A 12133-nucleotide genomic window follows, 5' to 3' on the forward strand; every position below is an offset into this window, starting at 1 on the left:
ATGCTAATTATAATACTTATCATCATAACACAAAAATTTATTATAAAATACCACTAAAGCAGTTTCTCCTGTAAGCTGAATTAAAGCAGTATAAACTGTTATTATGGTACAGATATTAAAGGAATTTTGTTAATGTATGCTCCTTGTACTCTTAATAATTTAGAGCAAATTAGAGAAGTTCCTATTAAAGTTGTGACAGTTTAATAAACCACCACCTCTATTATTTTAGTACAAACAAGTATACATAGGTAGAGTATAAACATTATATAGAACTTTCTGAGTTGTCTTCTATGGAGCGTTTTCTGAAGTATACTTGAACTGCTTCAGTTATCATTCCTCAGACCATTAATAAGTGTTCATATAATGTTGTTTCTAGTTGTAGGACTAGCAAATAAGATTAGTTTGGCTAGTTTTGATGTTTTAAAGTGTGTTGTATGTGATTAAGCTAGCTATATATCTGTAATTACTAGAGTTGTACTGATAATCGGATTGGTAATCAGTAGAAGCTGATAAAATTAGCTGTAATTACCATAATTGGAAATCGGTTGTAATGGGCTTAGGCCAGCAGATTATGGGCATCTGGATTCAGCGGAATGGAATGGTGGACTGGAATGGACTGGAATAGAATGGTGGAATGGAATGGAATGGTGGAATGGAACAGTACTTTGGTAATTTCAATTGGTGGTCATCTCTTTATAAAGACCGTTTTACTTTAATGTTTAAAGTGCTGCTATCTTGTTGTTTTAGAGTGTATCCCCATAGAATGGTCTTATTGATCAGTTGTGCGCCACATGCCTAGAGTGATATCTGATTGTAATATAGCAATATACCCCATGCAAAAACAGTTTGGCTGTATGAAGTGATGTCCCCATCAAACTAAAAGTAACTGACAACTAAAAGAGCTATTATTTGGGTGAGGCCAAGAAATACTGACAAATAACTTGCTATAATTTATAAAAATTTGGTCCATCATCATTCACTCATACAGTCTTGCTGCATTCCTAATTAATTCCCTGTAACTCTAATTGGCTAGTAATTTATTATTATCAGCACTTTACAGTGACCAGCACTGAAGGTCTGACAGCAACATGTGCTGCAGCCTTAGGATTACCTAACCTAATTTCAGGGACTTAGAACTAGCTGCCTTTTTTCTCCTCTACAACACCGGATTATTGAGAAAGGTACCAATTTACTAGCCAATTAGATTTGCAGGGAATTAATACAGTCAGACTGCACAAGTCAATGATAAAGGACCAAGATTATTGTAAATTATACTTAGTTGCCAGTATATATTGACATTCATTTCTAGATATGGTGCCAGTTGCTTTTAGTTTCGTGGACACATATTTTTTTGTATAGTCAAACTGTTTTTTGTATGGGGTATATAGCATGTATTGTATCATAAATCAGATATCACTGGCTTTTCTAGGGGACATAACATGTGACACACAATTCATTAATAAGACTGTCTTATATGGCTCTAATACAACAATTCAGATATTAAAGTAAAGTGGTCTTTGTAAAGAGGTGGTCTTTGTTAGAATGTGGTCTTTTAAAAGAGGTGACCACTAATTGAAATTACCTAAGTACCGTTCCATTCTACTATTCCATTCCATTCCACCATTCCAGTCCATTCCACCATTCCAGTCCACCATTCCATTCCACTGAATCCAGACGCCCGCAGATTATTAGTCTATTCAGCTTCAGCAGCTGCAATACCACTGGAGGGCTGGTGTCAAAGGCTCTGGTATGTACTTGGGCAATTTGTTTATGTTTTGTGGTGACCACAATAGTAAACAGTGGTGGTTCAAGCCCTAGCCCACTTGTCTGACTAGCAACTGCGATTGAGATAAGTATACAATTTCACAGCATTGGCTTTACTAGCTCTACTTTTAGTGGAGTGTGCACAAATATAATTGTAGAGACCTACAATCGGGTATCGGTTAACTATCAGTAAAACGGGGTAAAAATATATTGGATATCGGTTTTCCCTAAAAAGTGGGAATCGTTATAACTCTAGTAATTACTGTACTGTATCCACCACATAACTGTTCTTTCTTAGTTATAGAGTATTAGAGCCCTCACTACTTTATGGCTAATTAAAGGCATTCTTCATGTCCTTTAATCTTCCTACAGTGGAACCTCTCTTATCTGGGAAGTCTGGTGGATACTACTGTCTGTATCTCAGAAATATCTGTAACTAATAAGTGGTTGCTAATATGCTGAAGTAACTGTTGTAAATTATTATTATTGCTGTCAGTTTGTATTATACAGTTTGTTGGGTAGAAGTCTCTACAGAGCATTTATGGCCACTCCCCTTGGCTGTAATAATGTTTTATCACCTAGCAACCAATTATCAGTACAATAAATAAGCCACCAAACAGGTAAACCACCACCTTTAGGCTTCCTCCTTGTGCTTTCATCTAACCAAAACTTCATTATTGTCAATAGATTACCAGCAACGTCACTATTTTGGGCTGTCTGGACAACACAGGTGCCCAGATAATATAAGGGAAAACAAAAATCAAATACTCATTATGGAACAAGGAATTTGATTATTTAGTTGTTGTTTACACAACTGTAACCACAAATCCATTATTTTAAAGTGCAAAAATCAGCCTATGTGAAACTGTATAATTATGAAATTTTACAGCTGTTCAGTCTAGTATTGTTTATAATAACAAATAAACATTGCTCACCTGTTAGCAGTTGAAATGATTATCTCCAAGTCTGGTTTTCAGGTATTTGACTAAGCGTGCATTTGCATATACACTCAGTGGCGGATACAGGGGGGTTGCAATGGTTTCAGCTGAAACCCCCTCTGAGAATAGTGCGCGCCCCAAATTTATTAGTGGGTGATAAAATCACCATGAGTTATACGTAGTGTGTTACAGTAGGACCGAAACTTTCACTTTTTCCTTTGAAATCACAATTATGGCGTTGAAGAGCAGCAGGTTGTGACCTTTTTTTTTTTGGTCTTCGACTTACAGTAGGCTGAAGTTGAATGGAATCTGAAACCCCCTCTGAAAATTTCTAGATCCGCCACTGACACTACTGATTTGAAATGTACAAAAGAAACAACACGTCACTCTAAAATAACAGTATAATCTGTCTCCTTATTGTTTCTCTTCAGTACAGTGTCATTATCACTACAAAATCAAATCATCTACAGTGCTTATTGTCAACCACCAAAAAAATTTGTGATGGTGTCATCTCATCTGCAATAATGTGCAAGGATACCACATGTGCCAAGTAGTGTTGTTCCAGTTCTCAGTACTGGAACTATATAAAAGTAATTCCAGTACCAGTAATTTTATTCTACATGTAATTCCAGGTATAGAACTAGAACTTGAGCTATAAAGAAAATTAATAAACTACTGGAACTGATTCCTAATAATGTGATTTGTTTATGTGATAACTGTTTGGAACTTTGATACTCCTACTCTAAGTACCATAATTTTGATAACTCTGTATCCCATAATTGAAATTTTAGATCATCACAACAATAATTCTTTATTATGATCCTACAAAGCATGATACAGTTTAATGTGGTATTTTTTTTTATTTGGCTAGCAACTTGTACTATTCTTTTTATTAGGACTGTTATCTGCTAGCATTATTCCAGTATAATGATTATTGGTGACAATCATGGTAACATACATAATAGATTAAACCTAGTGATGAAGTAGCTTTCATTAGCTGTTCCTACAGTCAGCAATAAAATGTTGTGTAAAGCATTAATAAATGTGACCAGGCCTGCGAAAATAAGGCATGTGAACATGAACTACACTCCATCACATAACAGATCATACAGTATCTCAATACTGGAATGGTAATATCTGCATTCTACAACTTGTATTGTATAGCTAATCAACTGTTTAATAAGTGATGAAAATTACATGGCCTAGCATAATGACATAATAAGTTATGAATCATGAAAGTTCTAATTTTATGTACCCACATTCCCTAATTTCTCAGGCTCAGTCACAAACAAAGTTACACTTTAAATTATATGTACAGTATGACATTAGTAATGGTCATAGTGCCTGTGTGCTATATTATTGTTGGTGTATATTTAATACAGAAAGACCAAGCCAAAATCAGTGACATGGTAGCTGAATATGAGAGAGCTCATCCTGAAGTAGTAAAAGGTAAGATCGAACCTCCTCCATAATCACTTAATATAATATTGCAGTTCCTGTAAAATGTTCACATCACTGTCACTACTCACCAATTGCTTGTCCAATGCTCCCTTCAATACTTCACTGTTTACATAGCAATAATAATGCTACAATGAGTAAGACCAAGCCACACAGTATAGTATGTCATGAGGCTCAAGAAGCCAGCATACCACACTGTGGGTATATTGATAGAAAGAAAACACAATTTTCACAGATATGTAGCTCTATGATTCCTTATAGCATAATGCAACTAATTTTACTGTAGGGATGCCCACCAGCAGAAGCTCATAAGCTTCAGTGCTTATAAGCCCCTACCATCAGGTATGGGAGTCCACATACCAATTTTGAAGGAAATCACCCTAGCCGTTCCAAGATATGTACAAACAACCGAGGTTTTTTTAAATTTTATTTGGCACATTTTAATGGAGTTATTAATACAAATCTTAGTACCGATTTTGGTTCAAGGTTTCATTGTGACCAATTATTTGTGTAAAATGAGATCAAACTTTTTCCATGCGTACACAGTAAACTACTTTGTGAAATCAGTTGAAAAATGGTCTGTAGCTAGTTAGATTAACCTTCATAGGAGTGCCTTTTAGTAACCTGAAAGAAATCAAGGTTAAAATCACCAAGATACATCTCAAAAACCAACAGTGTGTAACAATGAGTATAGTTTTATACAAATATATTGTATGGTTTTTGTAACTTACAATAGTTTAGAAGCAGCCTCTATAAATTTTGTGTGAGAGTTGCAAGTTAACTAGACCTACATAAAAATAATGTGACTGGATATGTGAAAATGGGTCTTATATTATCAAGACACACGGTAGTGTGTCGTGCGGCCCAAGAAGGCGGCGTGCCACCCGGGAGTATATTAACAGGAAGAAAGAAAACGCAATTTTTACACCTATGTAGCTCTGTGATCCCTTATCCGATTGGAACTAAATTTGCTAGACAGGTGCCGGCTAGTAAGGGGAGTCTACACACCAAATTTGAAGAAAATCGCTCCAGCTATTTCCGAGATACGAGCGAACAAAATTTCTTTTTAATTTCTTCGTTTTTTTCTTCTTCTACTTCTTCATTTCGCACACTTCACAAAATCCACCATAAAACACGAATGCGTGCTCGGATCGGGTGGACATTTGGCACACTTAAAGGGCTCGTTAAGGCGGATCTGTGTACCACCTTTGGTAGGAATCCGATGAACATTAACAGAGTTATGACTGATTATTTGCGTAAAATAAGGTCGAAGGTCTGTCACGCCTACAGGGTAAACTCCTTTGAGGAATCAGTTGAAAATTGCTATGTAGATGGAGCAACCATCGTAGGAGTGTCTTTTTGTGGTTTGAAAGGAATTGGGATAAGACCATGGAGATATGACACAAAACCCGACCTGTGTCAAAATTACATGATCGATTTTTATGAATACAAAACTATTAGTTTTCGTGTCTATCAGGCAAACCGCTTAGAGCAATGAGCTTAAAGTCAGTATGTAGCTGGAATAATCATCATAGAAAGTCCTTGCAGTAGTACAGAAGAATCGGATTACAAACCACTGAGTTATGATTCGAAAGGCAACTACGTGTAGCAAATGCGAGATGGAGATACTCTAATAGAACAGTCACCCTAATAAAGCATTCAGCTGCATTTATAATTTACTCGATTATATTGCATTGCAAATTATTCTGTAGGGAATTCAGTTACAAACAAGTCACCCTGTGGTCAGATCAGCTAGAAGAAGGTACCTAATAGAGAATTCAGCTACAAAGAAACCATCATGTAGAGAGTTCAGCTCAAACAAATTGCCCTGTAGAGAGATCAGCTAGAAGAAGTTACCTTGTAGAAAGTTCAGTTACAAAGAAGCAACCATGCAAAGTGTTCAGCTACAAACAAATCACCCAGTAGAAAGTTCCGCTATGAACAGATCACACTGTAGAGAGTTCAGTTAGAAACAAGTCACGTTGTAGAGAGATCAGCTAGAAGAAGTAACCTTGTAGAGAGTTCAGCTACAAAGAAACCACCATGTAAGAGAGTTCAGCTGCAAACAAATCACCTGTAGAGAGTTCAGCAGGAACAAGTCACCCTGTACAGAGATCAGCTAGAAACAAGTCACCCTGTAGAGAATTCAGCTACAAACAAATCACCCTGTAGAAAGATCAGCTAGAAGAAGTTACCTTGTAGAGAGTTCAGCTGCAAACAAATCCCCTGTAGAGAGTTCAGCAAGAAACAAGTCACCCTGTAGAGAGATCAGCTAGAAACAAGTCACCCGTAGAGAGTTCGTCTAGAAGAAGTCACATTGTAGAGAGTTCAGCTACAAAGAAACTACCATGTAGAGAGTTCGGCTGCAAACAAATCACCCTGTAGAGAACTCAGCTACAAACAAATCGCCCTGTAGAAAGATCAGCTAGAAGAAGTTACCTTGTAGGGAGTTCAGCTACGAACAGATCACCCTGTAGAGAGTTCAGTTACAAACAAATCACACTGTAGAGAGTTCAGTTACAAAGAAACCAAAATGTAGAGAGTTCAGCTGCAAAAAATCAATCACTCTGTAGAGAGTTCAGCTAGAAAAAGTCACATTGTAGAGAGTTCAGCTGCAAATAAATCACCCTGTAGAGAATTCAGCTACAAACAAATCACCCTGTAGAAAGATCAGCTAGAAGAAGTTACCTTGTAGAGAGTTCAGCTAGAAGAAGTCACATTGTAGAGAGTTCAGCTACAAAGAAACTACCATGTAGAGAGTTCAGCTGCAAACAAACACCCTATAGAGAACTCAGCTACAAACAAATCACCCTGTAGATAGATCAGCTAGAAGAAGTTACCTTGTAGGGAGTTCAGCTACAAACAAATCACCCTGTAGAGAGTTCAGCTACAATGAAATCATCATGTAGAGAGTTCAGCTGCAAACAAATCATCCTGTAGAGAGTTCAGCTATGAAAAGATCACCCTGTAGAGAGTTCAGCTAGAATAAGTCACCTTTTAGAGAGTTCAGCTACAAAGCTACCACCATGCATGTAGAGAGTTCAGCTGCAAAAAAAATCAATCACTCTGTAGAGAGTTCAGCTAGAAGAAGTCACCTTGTAGAGAGTTCAGCTACAAAGAAACCAGAATTCAGCTGCAAACAAATCACCTGTAGAGAGATCAGCTAGAAACAAGTCACCCTGTAGAGAGTTCAGCTAGAAGAAGTCACATTGTAGAGAGTTCAGTTACAATGAAACTCCCATGTAGAGAGTTCAGCTGCAAACAAATCACCCTGTAGAGAACTCAGCTACAAACAAATATGCCCTGTAAAAAGATCAGCTAGAAGAAATTACCTTGTAGAGAGTTCAGCTACAACAAAACCATCATGTAGAGAGTTCAGCTACAAACAAATCACCTGTAGAGAGTTCAGCTAGAAACAAGTCACCCTGTAGAGAGATCAGCTAGAAACAAGTCACCCTGTAGAGAGATCAGCTAGAAAACAAGTCACCCTGTAGAGAGATCAGCTAGAAACAAGTCACCCGTAGAGAATTCATCTAGAAGAAGTCACATTGTAGAGAGTTCAGTTACAATGAAACTCCCATGTAGAGAGTTCAGCTGCAAACAAATCACCCTGTAGAGAACTCAGCTACAAACAAATATGCCCTGTAAAAAGATCAGCTAGAAGAAATTACCTTGTAGAGAGTTCAGCTACAACAAAACCATCATGTAGATAGTTCAGCTACAAACAAATCACCTGTAGAGAGTTCAGCTAGAAACAAGTCACCCTGTAGAGAGATCAGCTAGAAAACAAGTCACCGTGTAGAGAGTTCAGCTAGAAGAAGTCACATTGTAGAGAATCCAGCTACAAAGAAACTACCATGTAGAGAGTTCAGCTGCAAACAAATCACCCTGTAGAAAGTTCAGCTATGAACAGATCACCCTGCAGAGAGATCAACTAGAAACAAGTCACCCTGTAGAGAGTTCAGCTAGAAGAAATTACCTTATAGAGAGTTCAGCTACAAAGAAACCACCATGTAGAGAGTTCAGCTGCAAACAAATCACCCAGTAGAAAGTTCAGATATGAACAGATCACCCTGTTGAGAGTTCAGTTAGAAACAAGTAATCCTGTAGAGAGATCACCTAGAAGTATCACCTTGTAGAGAGTTCAGCTACAAACAAATCACCTGTAGAGAGTTCAGCTACAAACAAATCACCCTGTAGAGAGATCAGCTAGAAGAAGTCACCTTGTAGAGAGTTCAGCTATAAAGAAACCACCACGTAGAGAATTCAGCTGCAAACAAACATCCTGTAGAGAACTCAGCTACAAAAAAATCGCCCTGTAGAAAGATCAGCTAGAAGAAGTTACCTTGTAGGGATTTCAGCTACAAACAAATCACCCTGTAGAGAGTTCAGCTACAAAGAAATCATCATGTAGAGAGTTCAGCTGCAAACAAATCAACCTGTAGAGAGTTCAGCTATGAAAAGATCACCCTGTAGAGAGTTCAGCTAGAAGAAGTCACTTTTTAGAGAGTTCAGCTACAAAGCAACCACCATGTAGATAGTTCAGCTGCAAACACATCACCCTGTAGAGAATTCAGCTACAAACAAATCGCCCTGTAGAGGGACCAGCTAGAAACAAGTCACCCTGTAGACAGATCAGCTAGAAGAAGTTACCTTGTAGAGAGTTCATCAGCTGCAAACAAATCACCCTGTAGAGAATTCAACTACAAACAGATAACCCTGCAGAGAGTTCAGCTAGAGTCAAGTTACCCTGTAGAGAGAATTCTGTAAAGAGTTCATCTACATACAAGCAGATCACCCTGTAGAGAGTTCAGCTACGTTTCAAGTCACCCAGTAGAGAGATCAGCTGCAAATTATCCTGTGGGGATTAATTGACATGTAATAAATATATGCTCTCTTTTTATATTGTGAACTCTTGAAATATGCATTATATATATAATTTGTACATTTACTGATAAAATCAGAATGAGTTAAAGTATTTATAAAATCTGCTTCATCTTTTTCTTTTTCCTGTGGTAAATAAAAAATATATAGGTTAAAAAGCCCCAAAGCTGGCCATAGGCCGGCTTTGGGGTATACAAATACAAAAAGAAGTGAAATCTAATCAAAAACAGCCAAGCTGTAAAAAAAGGAGTGCGGCCCTTGAAAAGGCTATGGTGAAAAAAGATGTGAAATCCAAGGTGGCGGCCAAGAAATGGCTGTGATGGTAGGTTAATGGTAAAAAATTTTAATAACGACAATTCAGGTGAATTTTGTGCCAATTGACCAAGCGGCACCAAATTTACCTGAATTGTTGTTATTAAAATTTTTACCATTAACCTACCATCACAGCCATTTCTTGGCTGCCACCTTGGATTTCACATCTTTTTTCACCATAGCCTTTTCAAGGGCTGCACTCCTTTTTTACAGCTTGGCTGTTTTTGATTAGATATATATATATATATATTGTAGCCTTTTCAAGTTTGACGGGTCATTACTCATCATGTGTTTAAAATCCATTGTTTTAAAATTCATCATGTGTTTAAAATCCATTGTTTTAAAATTACTTCCAGGAATAGTGCTATGGTAGGAGTGTAAGGTGACCAAGTTTCACGTTGGTACCAAACACACAAGTCAAGTTATGGATTGCCAAGTACATACAATTGGAAAGGCTATAAGACCCCATTTTGAAGATCCAGTCAGAAATGTAGTCTTAGGTCTCTGTTGGACTAAGTTGAATTATACTCTGGCTGCTTGTGTGAGGATGTGCATGTTTACAATTACACATCAATTAAGGCATCTGCACTGTGCCTATATACTTGAAGTTGGTATGGTATATAGAAATGCTTTTTTGCTTGAAAATGTGAGTGCAAGCAGTTAAAGGCTCTGTGTTGAACAGATGCTAACCAAATACATAAATTCAGAACACACTGTAGAAAGTATAGCAAAGCTGAGAAGATACTGTTCTGACTGCACATTTCATATTTTATTACTAAGCAATTATTAATTACCATTAACATAATAAGTGTATATACAAGTTAGACTCCCATAGTTCTAATGAATATGGCTTTAATTTGGTGAAGTGATTAGAAGAAACTGTTTATTTAATCATTATTAACTTAATTCATATTGCAAAAGAGGTACTTTAGTGCTGTACAATACAATGACTCCTGCCCAGCATTTTACATGTCTAAGTTTTTCAACTATTGAAACTTCTACACATTGCAAATGAAATGGCTATCTCATAGTCATTTCATTTACAATGTGTAGCCATTTGTCATGTACCTAGTATAACTTTTGTAAAATCATTTATAGTAGCACATGATTCTAACTTTGCTACTGGTGCTGAGACACAGCATTGCTAAAATCATACAGTACAGTAGTATTATCCAAACACCTGCTTGCCAATTCAATCATAAAAGTGTTCAGATAACTGAATTTGTTCAGATAAATGAAGCCCATTCATTCATATACAGAGTTCTGTTCAACTGCTCTAATAGAATGTATACCTCTACCAAAGAGTACATTATATTGCATACTTCAGCAGGCAGCTCATGTTACCATCTCCTGTTTGTACAGGATATTTAATGCTTGGACTTCAGCATCATGGGATGTACATTGATATAATTGTTTAGTTTTATATAAGTAACTACAAGTTTTGTTTTCTTTTGTCTTAACAGGGCTGCAGTTATTATTACTTTTTTAATAATTTGGTAACCCTGAGACCCCTTTGTAATTCTATTCTACATGTAATGGTCAAATTATGACATCATCATCAATGTCACTTACATATGCTGTTCGGATATTCGTGATTCGAATAATTGAGGTCCTACTAAAAGTATCACAGCCTCATGATACCTTCATGGCATCTTGGAGTATTAGTTAGGTATAACCAAGCCCAAAATTCCTTTAATACAACCTAAAATGCTTCCAATAGGATACTACAATTTTTTTTAAATTATCCTGTGGAGTTTTCTACTGACTGGCTGACTACCTGACTCACTGCCTAAGTGATACACCTTGTACCTTCAGACAAAAATAACCTGATAATGGCTAAGACAAATGGGCTTAATTCTTTTACTGTTCAACGTCACTTCAGCCTAAGAAATTCTTTTTGGGATAACCGAGTTCATACAATGCATGCTTCATTGTGTCTTTCTTTGTCCCATTTATCTTTGCCAAATGTAATTCGTGGTAGCTTCACATGATGGCTTCCCTGCACTTATAATGGAAATTGTCCGAGTTTCTATTGCAGAGGTACTTGTCATAGTGTTTTATAATTATGTAATGCTGTGTAATGGACTGAACATAGTAAATTTTTAAGGTTTTAGAAGCACTGAGATCGGATTGTAGGCTGCTTTTAGTTAACAAGCACAATAAAATCTAATGCTTTAATCTGGCCAACTATAGGGCAAAAAAAAAGTTGTGACTAAACTGTAGCTTTGATTGCTCAATTAGAGTAGTTATTTGACTGTTATATTAGAGTATCTCGATCGTTTTTAATGCAGTGGGAGATGATAAGTGAAGTGTTTCTGAGGGTTTAACAGCTATAAATGGTGTTAGTTAACTGCAACTGCATGCATGCTACTGAAATACAGTGGTATATAGTTGTTTTCTAAATTCTATGACACAATTCTATGACAAATTATCAGCACAATAATAATGAAGCTAGTAAGACTGCCACTGACCTAAATTAAATAGGGGCTTCTGTTGAAACCACAGAAAACCATTTAGATCTGCAACTGATGTTACAAATAAGTACAAAGAAAATTAAGTTCAATTAGGGATGAAAGAAATGAAATTAATAAAAGAAGTGAGGTTGTCTACAGAATTCAGACCGTCCACAGATCCCTCATAGTTACGCGAAAATCTTTAAATTGAGCAACAATCAGCTGTGATTTTACATCAAATGTAAAATGAAAAAAATCCCTGAGCTAAGAGGCATTTCTGAAATTTAAGATACAAAGTTTAAAATGTGTGAATCCTGAAAAAGT

The 12133-nt window shown here is 36.7% G+C and overlaps 2 protein-coding genes across 6 annotated transcripts in view; one reads left to right on the top strand and one right to left on the bottom strand.

The window, feature by feature from the left end:
* The window catches only part of LOC136246766 (uncharacterized), a 306647-nt gene that overhangs the window by 177935 nt on the left and 116579 nt on the right, over positions 1-12133 (bottom strand). The window lies entirely within an intron of this gene.
* LOC136246762 (uncharacterized) overlaps positions 1-12133 on the top strand; it is a 50657-nt gene that overhangs the window by 18874 nt on the left and 19650 nt on the right. The window contains exon 3 of the mRNA XM_066038329.1: positions 4085-4151. Coding sequence (XP_065894401.1) covers positions 4109-4151 — 43 coding nt within the window. The 5' untranslated portion in view covers positions 4085-4108. The remainder of the gene's footprint in view (positions 1-4084; positions 4152-12133) is intronic.

This window comes from Dysidea avara, chromosome 2 (genome assembly GCF_963678975.1).
Source record: "Dysidea avara chromosome 2, odDysAvar1.4, whole genome shotgun sequence".
Classification (NCBI taxonomy): domain Eukaryota; kingdom Metazoa; phylum Porifera; class Demospongiae; order Dictyoceratida; family Dysideidae; genus Dysidea; species Dysidea avara.